A 17016-nucleotide genomic window follows, 5' to 3' on the forward strand; every position below is an offset into this window, starting at 1 on the left:
ATTAGATTTCTTTTAGAAACCCTTTTTGTTCTAATAGTAAGTAAGCAGCTAACTTACACATACGTCCTCCGTGAAATTTCCTCTGAGAATTGCATCCCTCTCTCCTTTTTCTGGTCTCTTTGGAATCTAGAGTAAATATTCTTAGAATGTAAGCTCCCTTGAGAACCAGAGCTATTTCCCCAACTCTTAGCATAGATAGCTTGGGAGAAGAACATTTAAATAGGTAGATTTATGATTAGGTGGATGGAAGAGTTAGAAGAGATATGATAAAAGAGTTAGAAGAATAAACAAAAGGTCAATGATAAGAGAGAGACAAGAGGTGATAGAAGAGATGGGTGTATAGATGAGAAAGATGGAGAGAAGAGACAGAAGAGTTTGATAGAAGAGATAGAAATATTAGAAAAGATCAATGATGAATACAGATAGGTAGACAAGTTTGACAAAAAGATGGAGATAGATGAGATAGAAGAGGGAAGATAGATGGTAGAAAAATAGATAGAAGATATCAATGATAGAAGAAAAGACAGAAAAGATCGATCATAGAAGAGATAGATAGATTGGAAAGATGGATAGAAGAAAGGATAGAAGAGATCAAGAATTGATAGATAGGACATTTATTAAGCACATATTGTGTTTCAAGAACTGCTGAGTTCTGAGGAGTTATCCAAAAAGCCCAGTTTCTATTCTCAAAGAGTTTAAATTCTAAACAGAGAAGATAAACCATGAAGAAGAATTAGAAAATGGGGATAGGGAGAACTAAAACATGGGGATAGGCCTTTCTCCCTTTTCGCAAGGGGGAAAGGCCAGAGAGGGAGCACTTCAGGGAGTGAGTTTAACTGGGGCCAAGTTTCAGCCTTCAGTTCAGAGAGCAGCCTTGAGGTGGAACATCCCCAGAGGGTGAGGCAGCAGGCAGGGACGTGAAGTAGCCCGGAGCCCAAGATGAGTTGGGATGGGAGTAGTCGGTGCGCAGTGGGAATTTTGCTAGTTGGAGGACTTTAGTTTGAGCCCTGGGCCTGTCCTTTAGCAGTGTAACCTCAAATAAGTTATTTTGCTGCTTTGGACCCTCCTCAACTCTAAGCACGAGAGTAGGCGCTAACCCACCTCATAGGAATGGTGGCAATGCTCTGAAGTAGGGACACAAGGGCGTCTGCTGTTCTTAGAAGGTCTTCCCACCTCTTGCTTTATGTGCTACGGCCAATTGAATGGAAAAGCTGAATTTGGGAACCCGAGTTCAGAGCCTAGGGCTTTTGACCTCGGGTCATTTGCCATCTCTGGGCCGCAGTGTTTCCATCTGTGCAATGAGACAGTTGGCCCGGCTGATTTTCAGAAGTTTCTTCTAGCTCCTTTCTCAGCCCCCAAAGACTGCCTCTTTCTGTTGTCCCGGTTTGTGGCTCCCTTTCTGACTCACTCACAAGTTGCTCTTATGGCAAGAAATTCTACCTTTTCACAAAGACTTTTTTCTATCGATCTGTTTTTGTGGGTTTTTTTTTTTTTTAGACACAACAGGCACTTTCCAATCAATGGCCAAACTCCCTACCCCACTCCCTGCAAAGAATATTCCCAAAAAATAGTTAAACAAAACTTCCTAATGATGTGATGGAAACTCTTCATCACTTTCCCCTTTTCAGTTACTGCTGGTTAAGACACGGGAAGAATGGATGGGTGCTTTAACTAATAATATAATACCAAAATTGTCCATTGTCTCTGACCCAGTTCTGTTGACTCAATGCCGGCTTTATCTCCTGGTCTCCATTGTGTATATTGTAGTCAAGGTTCCTTTTAACTGCATCTCAAGCTCCTCTTCCCTAGAGGTGACTTTTAAATGGCCTTCATCAGAACACAGCCTTCTCTCTTCTGGGGGCCTCAGCTCCTTCAGTCCTTAAACTCCCGGTGGGTCTGATTTTCTGATACTTGCATGAACTTTGATGGCCTTTTTCCCAACCCTACAAGTTTCTTTGCTCTGATTGTTCATCCTGAGCTTGATACATGCTTTCCTTGGGTGCTAAGCTTTGCTTGTGGCTCTCGGGAGAAAAAGAAGATCAGATTTCTGGCTTCCAGGGGTACCTGCAGCTCCTGACCTCAGCAGTTAGGCAGGTGGCGGACCTGAGATAGATGTGCAGTCATCCAGTTGGATGGGGTCTCGTGCTTCCTCCAGTAAATGAAGCATCCTGTTTTTATTGGTTGAGGTTACATAGATAGGAGGTTATTAGTTGTAGCTTATGGAGGGAGGCTTTTTCACGAGTTGGGATATATGGTAGCGTGAAGACAAATGCTTCAGTTGGTATAGGGAATTCTCTTAATAAGAAACTACCTCTACCAATGCAGACGATCTCCTTCCCAAGTTATGAATTGCTCAGGGGATTGAGAGGTTAGGTGCTTTGCCGAGATCACCCCGCCGCTTTGTCAGGGGAGAGTCTTGGGGCCGGTCTTCCTGATTACAAGGCCGGCTCTTCACCTACTCTGTCTCATTGGATCTAGACCTTATGGGTCATCTAGTCCAGCTCCTTCAGTTCATTTGCCCATGGTCACAAAGCTATTAAGTGGCCAAGGCTTGAACCATAGATAGGACTATAGAAGAACTATAGAAGAGCCGTTGCTGGTCTTCTAGCTGCTAAGCAAGACTCGGGGAATGGACATCTCTGGTCTCTGGTTCCAGATCTGGAGCTTTATCTTGCCTTTAGTTTTGGACTCTGTGACTAGTAATCAGAGGGGCTGACAGGTCCAGGAAGTTGGGGCTGACTGGTCTGAGTTTGTAGCTTGGCTCTGTCTCATTAATTTTACAATGTGTGATGAGACCTCCTCAATGGCTGGACCACAGAGATTGGGATTGTCATTGGTTACAGCATGTATCAGTCGTCTCAGAATAGAAACTGATCCTTGCAGGTGCTGTCTCGACTTAGAAAACCACAAGTTGATATTATCTGTGTTACTGTATTTTTATTATTGTTATTATTGCTGTTACATGTTGCCCCAGTTACAGTTTAATCTCGTTTCCCTGAATTGTGGAGTTTTTGCAGAGGCAGATTTGACACCTGACCTATAGGACAGGACTTTCCTGTTAGTAGATGGGGCTTTTTGTAGGTTTGGGCTTGCAAAATTAGTCTTATGGGTCTGGGGAGAGCAGCATTTGGTGATGTAGAAGGACCTTCGTGAGCCGGAGGTAGTCCGGATGACAGCATTTCCCTGAATTATTTGCCAGTCTGGGTTAGACTCTTCTAAAAGTGGGAGCCCTTCCCAGCAGAGTGCAGAAAGGAGGGCCCCGTGCGGCATGGAGACTGCCGCGAAGCCTGTTTGGTGCAAGGACTGCGGGGCCCCCCACGACCCGGGGCTCTCTCCCAGGCCCTGTTCAGGAGCTCCCTGATTCCTGCAGCCGCTCCCCTCATTCTCTCCTTCTTGTTTGTCCCCAGATCTTGGCTGCTTTGGAGAAGGACGAACAGGCACGGAAGCAGCGGCTCCGGAGTAAGCTGGAGCAGGTGATAGACACTATGGCCCTGAGCAGCTGAGAAGTCTGGGAGGGCCCTTGGTGACTTTTTCCTAGTGGCAGACTCTGAGAACCAGAGAGAAAGAGACAGAGAGAGAAGCCGGCATCGGGGGCAGGGTGTCCGTCCCCCACCCCCGCTATGCCGGGGGCCGCGGGGGACCACGCTGCATTCACCGGAGCCCCTCCCTGAGCCAGCCAGCACCGCCAAGCAAGGGAAACGCCAACACTCGGCCTGCCGAGGAGGGAGAAGGACAGAGCCCACTCGCCCGCCCGCCTGCCTGGAGGGAGAGAGGGAGAGGGACCTTCCCGGGCAGCGGCCCTCGGTGGGAGGCAGAGAAGGAGGCTGCAGTCACTTGGCAGAGGCCGTCACGCCTCCGCTGCTCCCTGAAGGCTGGCACAGTGGGAATGGTGCTCCCTGGGAGGGACGATGCCGGGGAGAGGGTGGGCACCGGGGAGCCTCCCTCCGCTCCCCGCCCCCTCTTCCATGGAGGCTTCAGATTTTAATTCCTCCAAATGTGACTGACTGTTTTCTTCCACTCTCTCATCTGTTCCCGCTGGATCCAGTTCCTCCCCTCTCCCTCCCCATCTTTCTCATTTACCTGCTCTATTTGCACAGCTTACAGAACATCAGGATTTCCTTTTTACAAATCCACAAATAGAAAGGAAAAAATGTAACGAGAAAGGTTTTATATAGGACGTGAAATTGGCTTCTCTCCCTCCCACTCCCAAAACGAGAGGGGAAACCTTTAAAGTGGTCGTCAGAGCCCCAGGCAGCACAGAGAAAGGGGTGCCCGTGGGGGCTGAAGTTTCCTGTCCCGTAGCACGCGTCATCTCTGTGACCCTCAGCACAAGCGGGAGAGAAAGGCACCGAGGTGCTCCCCAGACCCAGAGCTGGAGAATGGCGGAGGGCAGCTCTGGGGACTTTGGTTCTGCCCTCCCTCATTCCCAAGGGCTGCTGGGAGGTGGCAGGTGGGACAGGAGGGGGCGAGATGTGGCCCACTTCTGGGTCCCTCTGCCCTCCCTGCTTTTTCCTCCCTCCCTTTCCAGTATCCCAAGCCCCTGCCCGTCCCCCTCCCCACAGGCTTCTCAAATTAGCGACCTCCCCTTGGCGTGGCTCGGTGTGGGATTCGTGTCTCTGCTGCTGCTAGGCCCGGGTCTGGCCCCGGACAGAGTCATTCAGTGGAGGGCTGTGCCGTGCCTGGAGCTCCCTGCTTGTCTGACCTCCTTCTGGGAACGGCCGTCGCCTCTGGCCGCGACTTCCCAGAACTCCTTGGTCCGGGGCGTGACCAGAGATGAGGAGAGGCAAAGAGAGCCAGCCCCTTTCCGCCCCTCACTGAGCTGTTGGACAGAGGCGAGGCCGGTTCCCAGCCCCCTCCCCGCAGGATTGACAAGAACCCTCACTTCTGGTTGAGTTGCAGAGACCTTGGCTCCAGAGGAGCCTCCCAGGCCCGGGTGGGAAAGGGAGGGAAGCAGTTCTCAGCCAGGCCGCTTGCCTGTTCCCCAGTCCCGGGGAACCTTGTTAGAACTGGGCCCGTCAGTGGGTCTGAGAGAGAAGGGGTCAGCAGCAACGGGCTCTCCCAATCAGTTTGGGGGCAGGGGTGTTCTGGCTGGTGGGGAGCGGGAATAAATCACTCCGTTTTGTCTGGCCCCAGTCTTCTGTCATCCTTGAGTCTTCCCCAGCAGCAGCCAGCCCCAAGCTCTGTTCTCTCGGCCCAACTAACGGAAGAAATAGAGAATTTGGTTAGAAGGTAGACTGGTGAGCATGGCATTGGGCCTTCCCGCCACCTTCCTCCTTCCTCCCCATCATCTCCATTCCCATCGCACGCCATCGCCGTCACCACCATTCTCAGGAACGCCATCACCCAGCGCCATGGTCATTGTCCCCAAGGTTATTCCCACCAACCGTGCTTGAAATTCTTCTTTCCTCTCACAGAATCCCCACTAAATGAGTCCTTTTTTTGGCCTTGTTCCCCCAGGGGACGTCTATTTTTAACTCATATTCTTTGTGCAACTTATACCACAGTAATTCCTATGTTCAACCATGGGAGGCCATCTGTTGGCCTGTGGAAGTGCTTGGGGGTTCCCGAAGACCCCCAGGACCTATGGTTGAACATCACTGTCTAGGTATTTATTATACCAACTTCCAGTCATTAAACCAACTCCCCACCAATTTGGCCAAGCATGGCCAAAGATAGCCTTTGATCTCTTCTGGTGCAGGCCAAAAACTTCATGAGACTAGCTCTTCGATCTGTTCAGAGTGTCTTTACTTCTCTCTCTCTCTCTCTCTCTCTCTGTCTCTTTGTCTCTGTCACTATTTCTTTCTTTCTTTCTCTCTCTCTCTCTCTCTCTCTCTCTCTCTCTCTCTCTCTCTCTCTCCCTTCCTTTCCTCTGTCTTCCCCTCTTGTCCTCTCCCCTGGTGGTTTCCAAGTTCCTGTCCAGTCTGGAATCTGGCACCAAGTGGTGAACCTCAGAGTGGAGATGGGATTGGGGGGGAGGTTTTGGTTTTGCCTTTTTTTTTTAAGAGGAAAGAAAGAAAAGCGAAAGCCTGTTTGGTTCTCATACCGTGGTTTTACTGGTGAAGACCAGAACCACAGTTGGGAGAGGGCTCCCTCGGTTACCCAGCCAGGCAAGATGATGCTGTTCACAATATGTATTGCTGCTGCCTCAGCCTCGGACCACAGGGAGCCAGGCCTGTCCTCCGAGTGGGCCATTTCGTGACCCCGAGGGACTGCTCAGTGTCCGTTCATACCCTCAGTGACCAAGTAAGAACAAATGAAGTTTTTAATTCAAAAACAGAGAATTGTGTGTATATATATATAAATATATATATGTGGTTACAACCTAAATCTCCAGCCCCAGGAGGGTCCTGTATAGTTGACTAAAGAAGAAAATTTAGGGGAAAAACAAGAAAAAAGATATAGAATAAGAAAATTAAACCAGTGAGAAAAATTTAAAAAAACAAAAACAAAAACAAAACAAATATACCAAATGGTCTGGAAGGAACTTCCAAGAATTTATCACCAAGCGGAACAATCTTTGAAGCCTGAACACCTCTCATTATGCGGTGATTTCGTTTTTTTTTGTTTTTTTTTAAACTTCAAGGAGGAAGAAAAAGCTACCCCAAGTCCTCAGAAAGTCCGGGACTTCATAGGACCCGCGAATTACTGCATGAGCGTGCTAGATTTTAGTCTGAGTTGATCTTTTTAAAACTGCAAGTGTTGAATATTAGAGGTTGTTTAGACCTTTATTATTATTATTATTATGATTTTTAATTAATTTGTCACTTCTTGTAAAAGGAAAAAAAAAATGGATGAAAGTAGACTTACCTTCTCCAGTTTACTTCTAAAACGGTACTAAAAGTTTCTGTGTACTTTAAGGGACAGCTAACTGTGATGGGACCGGCAGTCACCATTCCTTGTGGCGCCTGGACTTTCCCAAGAGGTCTCAGGAAGGCCCAGAGGAGGGAGAACTCTTGTTTCTCTGAGGTGACTGGGTTCCTTGATGGTGGGAATCAATCCTGGGAGGCTAGTTCCAAAAAGTAGGTTTCCACTGTTTGTGAAGACTTAGGTCCAAAGGGAGAATCCCTCAATGACCTAACTAGAATTTTTGGTTCTTTTTTTTTTCCCTTTTGCTCACTGGATTCCCCCTTTCCCCCTCAGGGTTCTTCTCCCCACCTTTTGCCCCTATTGGATTTAGTCATGGATGGGGAGGTCATCAGGGCTTCCCCCCAAAAAATGGGGGGGCAGTTACTTTGGAATCGACGCTGATCTTTGATTCAGGAAATGCTCATTCACCATTAAGCTATTGGGAAACGTGGCAGATGAGGAAACCAATTGTGAGGCTCCAGAAACAAGATGGAGATTGATGCTTAGGGACCACTGTTTCCAGTTCTGTTCAGTTTTTAATGAATTTGGATAAAGACTTTCCCCAAGCCAGTAGCTTAGCTTAGGTCTCAGTTACATATTTCCTTTGATTGAACCCTTTAGGGATTCAAAGCAATTTAAAGGTTAGCATGTGGTATTATGGTCCCGTCCCCCCCCCCCCACTCCCAATTTCCCTCCTGCAAGACCCTGGAAACCGAGGTTCTGGACCAAGGCTTTGGTATCGATAAGGAAGAGGATTTCTGTGACTAACCAGCTTTGCTCTTGAGGGATCAAAATTAAATTCAGTTCTACGAGGCTCCTGAGAGAAAGCACTAGACAGGCGAAGCCGCCTATTTTAAAAGATCTCGAGTCTTGCAAATAGTTGAGGAAAACGGCTTTGCCCTGGATATGTCCCTTGGCCTGGCCCACGTTCGTATCATCGGCAGGCGTTGCTGCCAGCCGGGTGCGTGAGGGGTGCTCGGGCTTCCTAAAACCAGACCCCACTCATTCAGGGAAAAGACTGACGGCAGTTGGGCCGACACCTCCCTCTGTGTTACCTGGCAAGGATTTAAGTCATTTGGGGGAGGGGAACAGGGGGCATGTTTAACCTACTTGAGAATGGCTTCAAGCCTCCTCAAGCACTTTAGAAGCTTCCATTTATACAAAATGATTGACAATGCTAATTATAAATCATTCTTATCTATTCATTAAAGCCAGTCCCCTAAGGATTCTACTAGGGAGTGCTTCCTCTGCCTGGTTCTAATTACCATAGGTACTTAAAAGCAGGAAAGCTACATTTCTTAAGTCTGTAACCCATACTTGGGGGCAGTGTGTGTGTGGGGGAACACCTTTGGAGTCAGGGAGTCATATTAGCTGTGTCATCTTGGGCAGGTCACTTCTCAGGGCCTCCCACACCCTCCAAGATCATCCGTGGCCTTTGTGAGAAGGGATTTGTCCACTAGGATTTCCCTACATCAGCGAAGTGATAGGTCTGGTTCTTCCCGCCTCCTCCCCCCAAAATACATCAAACCAGGCTTGCCCCAGAGCCCAAACCCGGGAGTTAGAGCTAGCGTAGTCCCCTTCTCCCATGGCTCCTTCTGCTGCCTCTCGCAGAGGAATCAAGTTCAGGGCTATTGCTGGTTGTACCTTAGGACCATTGGTAGGGGAAGAGTAAGAAAATGCAAGCTCTGCTAGTGAGTCCTGTGTCCTTTTCAACTTTGGCTTCCAGGGTCCCCCCAGTCATCTGAGTTATACCTGGGTCCCCTCAGTCACCTGGGTTATACCTGGGTCCCCTCAGTCACCTGAGTTATCCTGGGTCCCCTCAGCCACCTGGGTTACATCAGGGCCCCCCTCCGCTCTCAGCACATTTGCTGGCTTTGGGTTGGTGTAATGCATTTTTTCAGCCAGTGATTCCTAAAGTTAAGCCAGAAGGGTGAGTGTAGAAACAACTTCAGCTGTAGAGGGTAGGAGAAGGGCCCAGACTGGAGCAAGAAATCTTGGGGCCAGAATCAGCCTTGACCCCAACTCCCTGACCTAGCCAGGCTCCTTCTCTCTGGACGTTTTCTCCTTGGCAAAATAGGAGGAGGGGGAAAGGAACTGAATGCAAAGGACCCCGTGGCCCATCTACTAATAACAACCTTGGTGAGAAAGGGAGGGAGGATATTTTGAAGAAGGTCTAATGGCTGCAGCAGCTGCAAGATTCCCACTGGGCAAACAGCTGCCTTTTCCTGTCCTCCTGTAGAGGCAGGGACCTCTCCAAGAAAGCTCCAAGGGGTCTTAGAAGCAGGAGACACCACGAGGGTCATCTGTGTTTCTTTGCCAGAGAGAACGGGGGCATTGGGCTGGGTCTTCCTGCCATCTCTAAGGAGACCGGAATCTACCTCATGCTTCCCTCTCCGTGCCCCAGGGCACTGACCCCCGCCTTCCCAGAGCCTCCTTGGCCCCTCTACCCCTGGATGGGAGCGGGTGTGCTCCCGTGCCTCCGGCTGGAGGCCTGGTTGGCTGCTTTAACCTTGTTCCATAGTCTCCGAGAACTGCTTCAGGCCCAGAATTCCTGCCTCCTCTCGCTCCCCTCCCTCCCCGGACCAGCAGCCTCTGGGCCTGAGCCTTTCTGCCATGAGCTGAGCTGCCCCGAAGCCTCTCGGGCTTGGGAAACCTGCCTTGGCTGGGTCTTTGAGAGCCCGGGGTCGCTCCTGCGCCCCTGGGAGATTCTAGTGCAAGGTGAGCCCACGGCTGTGAGCAGACCCACAAGTCAGTTCCTTCGGGGAATGGCCACGTCCTTCATGTTTCAAGTCCTCCTGGAACTCACCACCAGGGAAAACAGCGCGGCACTGCCTCTCGAGCTCCGTAGACTCCATGGGGCGCCTTCCAGCCCCCCCCCCCCCAGATAACCAGATTTACACCCGCTCCATTTTCTGTCACTCAGCCTCTGGAGGATACCCCGTCCCCCTCCCCGCTCTCCAGCCCCCAGTCTTGGAATTAGCGGCTCAAATCTGGCCTCACCAGATCGGATAGATATATTTAGAGAGAGATTTATATTTTTAAGACGAAGCGCACAATTAGCTGTCCCTTAATGTCGTCGTCCACATTTCAAATGGAGAGAAGACAGATGGTTTTGATGGTCTGATCAGTGGTTCCGATAAACGTTACTCAGTCGCTCCACGTTGGAAGTGGTGGGGCCCCCGGCTCCCGTGCCCTTGGATTGTGTAAATATCCCGCTATTTCCTATTTTAATGTTCTTCAGATTTAGTACTTGTAAATAAAAGCGCATCAAGGAGAGATTAAACATTTTTGCTAAAGCCCGCGTCTCCTGGTGTTATTTCTTACCGGCCTGCCGCTTTAACCATGCGGGGAGACTGGGGAGGGGGTGGGATGGGGAGGAGATGGCGACTAGCCTCCCTTCCTCCGAGGGGCTCATTCTGGTGGGTGAGGGGACCGGGAGAGGAGGAGGAACTTGGAGAAGACAACCTGATGGCGATTTTTGTGCAAAGTCAAGCTCGCGTTAGAAAAAAAAATACAAGAAAAATAGAGTGACAAAAGTGGCACTTGGAGGTTCTCTGTGGGGGGGGGGGGGCAATAGTATTTTTCTGGTCTGGAATCATCGTCTCCCTCTGAGTAAGGAGGACAACGTTTTCAATGCAATAAACATTAAATGCCTGCTAAGTTCCAGGCCCCATGCTAAGTACTGGGATACAAATAAAAATACAGGCCCACCCCTCAGGGAACTTAGAATGAGGAAGATCACAAGCCAGGAAAGAAGCTGGAAAAAGGGAAGGGTAATTGCCCCCCTCCCCCAGATGTACCTGGGAAAATGCCCCTTGGAATATCAAATTTGGGCCGAGCTCCCGGTGAAAAATAGTAAACCGGGAGTTCTATGAGCCCTCTATAAAAGGGAGGCTTTTGAAGGAGTTCAGTGCTCTTCAATCAGTGGCATTGGAGGTGAATTAAGAAACTTAAATACATAAGAGGTAACTAAAAAGTGGGAAGGAGCAAAGAGATTCACGGGAAAACACGGTGAAGAATCCTGGAGAGGAGCAGCATGAGCGTGGCTGGACCGGGCGCTTCCCCAAAATGATGGTTCCTAGAGGAACTCACCGGTCAGAGGAGGGGCCACAGGGGAGGGAGCGTCTGAGGCACAGTGACAAATTCTAGAGCCGGCAGAATGCCAGGAGGGGCCGGAGCCTGAGAGCTCTTTTGTGTGCCCAAGATACCCAGGGGCGCCATGCAAATGTGCGGGCCATTTTGCCTCTTACCTGAGACAGGGCTGGGAGGGACTTTGGGGGTCATGGAGTCCAACCTCCTCATTTTCTGGGCAGGCTCAGGGAGGTTAGATAACCAGCAAAGGCCGTAGTGAGTGCGGCTCCAGGGTGATTTACCCTGCACCGAGATGCCCACCTCAGAGAGGTCTCCCTTCCAACTCAGGGGTTTGTGATGTTACAGACTCACCACTTGCATTATCTGCCCACCTTCTTGGGCTTCAGCTGACTGGGGGAGATGCACTGATTGTTGTTTAAGCTCTTCTCCGGCTCCCAGGCCTTTGAGTCTAAGTCATTCCCACAGAAGCAGTCCAGAAGTCCCACTATAGACTTGAAGGGCACTGGATTGGGATGCTCTGGGCCGCTCTCTGACAAAAGCCAGTGGGACTCTGGAAGCGGCATTAGTGTTAGGGAAGGACAGGGGACCAAGAGGTGAGATCCACTGGCTCTTGCTACGGACTTGCTGTGTCACCTTCAACAAGATGTTTACCCTTTTTAGCTCTCAGCCCCATCTGCAAAATAAGGGATTTGCTAGATAAGGATTCTTTATTTATTTTTTTATATCAAGGATCCCTTCTCACAATAAATTTTTTTATTAAAGCTTTTTATTTTCAAAACACATGCATGGATAATTTTTCAACATTAACCCTCACAAAACCTGTGTTCCAATTTCCCGTTCTTTCCCCCACCCCCTCCCCTAGATGGCAAGTAATCCAATATGTGTTAAACATAGTAAAAATATATTGACTCCAATATACGTACATGTATTTCCACAATTATCATGCTGCACCAGAAAAATCAAATCAAACAGAAAAAAATGAGAAAATAAATTGCAAGCAAACAACAATGAAAAGTGAAAATGCTATGTTGTGATCCATACCTTGTTCCCACGATAATGTTTTTAAACATTATTGTTTGTCTCTGATACAAAGAATTTCAAGAAAAAGCAATTATTGATGCACAGGTACCAAAATTTTTTGAAAGAAGTTCCGGCAAGCTAGGATTAATTCCTGGCCTAGATCTCTAAGGGTCCCTCCATAGAAGTAAGTGAAAGTGGTTAAGGCCAAGAGAGACCTTTTGATAGGGGTCTACGCTTTGAAACAAAAGCCATTTTTCAGGTTGGGGTTCAGTCCTTCAGTTAGGTGGGTAAAAGGGCTGAATGTTGAGAGTCTATGGAAGTAGATTCTTAAGATCAGAGAATCAGAGGATTTAAAAGGTGATTAAAGTTCAATTACCTCCGTTTACATCAGTGGGATCCTGAGTCTCAGAAAATGTTCCTTGCCTCAGGTGATACAGAATATCTTTGGGAGCCTAGGTCTCACACCCTGGGGTCCTACCCCTCCCTTTTGGGCTCTCACTGCCCCTCAGTATTGGGTAACTGTGAGTTGTCACCTGTTTTTCACCTGGAGGGAACCATGACTCCAGGCTGGGAGCAGGGGTGAAAAGCAAGCACCTGGACATTGAGCCTATGACCTTTGGCCAACTGGCCCCCTTCTCTAACCATTAAATTGTGCAAACAAAGCCTTAGGACCACGGGGACTTGAGAGAACATCTCAGTCTGACCCACTGGTTCCCAGTCGGTAGGGGGCTGAAATCTAAATTCTTTGCGCCAGCTCTGCTCTTCATGGTACTAGCTGAAGGGCTGGGAGAGAAAGGGGAAGGAGCCGGCAATGGGAAGAGCAGGACCCAGAAGAAAGAATCCAGTCTTTGCATTTACATCTAAGCGCCATCGGTCCTTATCACTTGCTGACTCACACACATTTGATGCAGTCGGGTACTGTTGGGTTGGGTGAGCGAAAGCTCACCAGACCTGAGTCAAGAGGCTTTGGTTCCTATCTCAAACCCAACATTTTTTAGCTGTGTGACCCTGGGCAAATTATTTCACCTTTCTAGTCCAGTCCCAAAGAGAGAGACAAGAGACACATAGAGAGAAACAGAGATGGAGAGAGACAATAACAGAGGGAGGAGAGAGACAGAGAGATAGAGAAACAGGAGAGACAGAAAGAGAAAGGGGGAGAGAAGCGAGAGGAGAAAAGATGGATGGACAGATGTAAATAAACGGATAGGTGAGAGAATGGATGGATGAATGGATGGATGACAGATGATGGAGTACACTGGATGGGTGGATAAATGGATATGCAGGTAGATAATAGATATACAAAGACTGATATGGAAATATACATGTGAAGCACTTATTAAGCACCTACTATTATCAGCAAATGCTGTGTTTCAGAGAGATTCCACATATGTATGTATAAGAACCTACGGCATCAATGGAGAACAAGCATGACTTCCAAGTGGTTTCCGGGACTGGGATGGGACTAGTCACCAGCTCGGCTCAGCTTCCAAGTCACCGGGAGCCGATTGTTCTGTTCTCAAAAGAAGGCTCAGCTTTCAAAAAGGAAAAAAAAAAAAAAAAAAACTAGGTAATCACTATGAAATTGCATGAGGAACAAATATAGAAAAAAGATCTTGCTTAGAGTATGACGGGTCCCATTCTCAGCATCAAGCCGATTCTGGGTTTCCAGCCCGAGACATCCACAATCAGCATTAGGCGTGCACCGAGTCAATTACAACTCGTTATATCACGCTATGGAGCAGAACCGTCCCGAAATCAGTCAGCGCCTGTCACAGCGCCGTAATCAGAGGCAGCCGCATCAGAGATTATCAAGGGTAATTATACAGTAAGTACAGTGCCGGAATCAACTGTATTTTGATTGATCTGTATATTAGCTTATCAAGGATATTAAAATAATCAGCTATTAATAGGGGCTTAGCAGTGAACTCAGACTGGAGAATGTGAATGGAAATAATCATAAAAATAGCTTCCATTTTTACTTAGGACTTGAAGATCTACAATACTTTTTCCCCCTTCACAAAGATTGTTATTCCCGTTTTACAGATGAGTAAATTAAGAGCCAGAAATAGGAAGTGAGCCCTCTAAGGTCATACAGTGGCAGACCTGGGTCTCAAATTAGAGTCCAAATGAAAGGATCCTGCCCCACCACGCCCCCTCCTTTATTTTACTCTCATATTGGCAGCAGTCCACTGCACGGCGGCATATATGAGTTATCATCCATTTCTGGGTAAAGGGAACGAGCATTTATATAGGATCCACTACATGTCTTTGGAAGTGCTTTTTACAAACATCTCATTCGATCCTTACAACTATTATTATCCTGTTTTTACAGTTGAAGAAACTGAGACAAAGTAGTTAAATGACCTGCTGAGGATCCCGCAGTTAAGTGTCCGAGACTGGATTTGAACCCTGGTCTTTCTCATTTCATGCCCAGGCTCCATCTACTGCACCACCCTCCTTTGGGATGTCCCCCAAACCCGTTAGGTCCTGTATCATGTTTCGGATGGTCTATAGGAAATCTCCACCTCCATATTCCAGCTAACCCAACATATCCCACATGGAAGTCTTTCTCCTCCAATACTGACCCATCTCCAGACCATAAAAGGGGCCGCAGACCTCTTGTGCCAAGCCTTGCTAGCCCTTTTCTGAGCTTGTTTTCTGCCTGACTCAGAAGTCTAAAAGCCCGTGAACTCTCTCATTTCTGCTTTTGTACGTCTCAGAACTTTCTCCATCTTTGCCCATCTTCTCTTTCTTTACTCTTACAAATTAGTTCTCCTTGTCAAGGTTAAACACTTGGGCCCCCAGTTCTATTCCTCCTGCCACATCCCCACCAATCATTCCTTGTCTCTTGTTTTCTTCAATTCCAGGCAGCTAGGTACCCCAATGAATAGGGTGCACTGGATCCAGTGTCAGGAAGTTCAAATTCAAAGTTAGAAGAAGAAAAAAAGGGAAGAAGAAAGAAAGAAAAGAAAAATGGTAAATCACTATATTATCTCTGTCAAGAAAACTCCAAATGGGATCATGAAGAGTCAGACATGCTTGGAAAATGACTGAAGAAAATTGACTCCTACAAAGGTTTCAAGGTTCCTTCCATCCTTGCAAATCATCTGCTTGTTCCAATATCCTTTCAAATTATTTTCCTAGACATTGTCCTTACTTTCACTACCAAACTCTTAAAGAAAAAAGTCAGTCAACAAACCTTTACTAAACACTTATTGTGCACCAGGCACTGTACCAAGCTCTGGGGATATAAAGAAAGGCAAAAACATGGTCCCCATCCCTCCAGAAACTCACATTCTAATAAAGGAGATGATATGCAGTTAAATAAGTCCATTCAAGATAAATCTGCTGAAAGGAGTGTCTGAGATAAATACAAGCAGCGGGGGTAGAGGAGAAGGAGGGAAGGAGACCAGAAAACATCTCTTGAAGAAGATGGGATTTGAGTTAAGTCTGGAAGGAGACCAGGGAAGCCAGCAAGCACCTCTGCCGGACTACACTTAATTCTCTTTATGGATATGGCTTCAGTTCTCTCTCCACAGTTAGCAACATCTCTTAGCTGCGAACTCAATTTTAACATCTTAGCCCAGGAGGAAGACTGCTATTCGGATAGGTGGAGCCACGATAATGGATGATGGAGAACAGATACTGCTTTTACTTCTTAAGTTTCTGGTTTTTGTTTTCTACTAAAGAGACACTGAGACTGCAAAGGACCCCGCCAAAAACATCTAGTGAGCAGAAGGAGACTGCTTCCTCTTCCCTTGATGAGTTCAAATTGCCAGAGCCAGAGAAGCTACATCCCAGGATAACGGAAGGACTAATAGAAATGTGACTGCTAACCAGCTGCCAGTGGTCTTTGAAAATTTATGGCCAATCGCAGAGCTGCTATAAGAATATAGGAGGCAAACGTTCTAGGGTACTTTTTTTCCTCAGGAAGGGAACAGACCCTTAAAACTATAGACCAATGAGCTTTACTTTGATTCCTGGGAAATTCTGTGATGTATTATTAAAGGGATGGTTAGTGAACATTTAGAGAAGGAAGCGGTGAGCACAAAGAATCAGCAGGGATACATCAAGGATGTGTCAAGCCACATCAACTTCATTTCCTTTTTCATCAGGACTCCTATACTGGGAGACTGGAGAAGGCTCTCGATGTACTTTACCTAGATTTTAGAAAAGATTTTGACAAATATTTCTTATGATCTTCTTACAGACAAGATGAAGAGTCACGTAGATGATGAAACAGGTGGAATCTGAATTGATTGCATGACTGGATCCCCAAGGAGGTATTAAGGTTGTTTTAAGAAATACTTGGGCAAGAACATTGTCCACAAAAAATAACAAGATTATGTAATAATCAACCATGGTAGACTTAGCTCTTCTCAGCAAGTCAGTGATCCAAGACACTTCCTATAGACTTGGGATGGAAAATCCCACCCTATCCAGAGAGAACTGTGGAGCCTGAATGCAAATTGACATATGCGTACTATTTCCACCTTTTTTGGTTGTTGTTTGCTTTTTTTTTCTTGTGTTTTTTCTTTTGTTCTGGTTTTTCTTTCACAACATGACAAATATGGAAATTAAAGTAAAAATTAAAATGATTGGACATCTATAATCTGTATCATACTGCTTGCTGTCTTGGGGAGGGCAGTGGTAAGGGAAGGAGGGCAAAAAATCTTTGGAATTCAAAATTTTACAAAAAATGAATGTTGAATACTGTCTTTACATATAATTGGAAAAATAAAATACTATGACATTCAAAAAAGAAAAGAAATACCTGAGTAGGTAGGGGGTGCCATTGTGCATAGGGCAGTGGGACTACAGTCAGGGAGATTCATCTTCTTGAGTTCAAATCCAGCCTCCAATACTTACTAGCTGTGTGACCCTGAGTAAGTCACTTAACCCTACTTGCCTCAGTTTCCTTATCTGTAAAATGATTTGGAGAAGGAAATGGCAAACCAAGAAAACCCCAAATGGGATCACCAAGGTTCAAACGTTACTGGAAACAGCAACAATGACAATTAAAATTATATGTACCTCAATTCTGATGAATGCGGCTCT

The 17016-nt window shown here is 47.1% G+C and overlaps 1 protein-coding gene across 1 annotated transcript in view; it reads left to right on the forward strand.

Annotated features, from left to right (window-relative positions):
* The window catches only part of PLXNA1 (plexin A1), a 287103-nt gene extending 281975 nt beyond the window's left edge, over positions 1 to 5128 (forward strand). The window contains exon 32 of the mRNA XM_051983104.1: positions 3408 to 5128. Within this exon, the coding sequence (XP_051839064.1) occupies positions 3408 to 3503 (96 nt within the window). The 3' untranslated portion in view covers positions 3504 to 5128. The remainder of the gene's footprint in view (positions 1 to 3407) is intronic.
* Positions 5129 to 17016: the final 11888 nt, after the last annotated feature.

This window comes from Antechinus flavipes, chromosome 1, assembly GCF_016432865.1.
Source record: "Antechinus flavipes isolate AdamAnt ecotype Samford, QLD, Australia chromosome 1, AdamAnt_v2, whole genome shotgun sequence".
Lineage (NCBI taxonomy): Eukaryota > Metazoa > Chordata > Mammalia > Dasyuromorphia > Dasyuridae > Antechinus > Antechinus flavipes.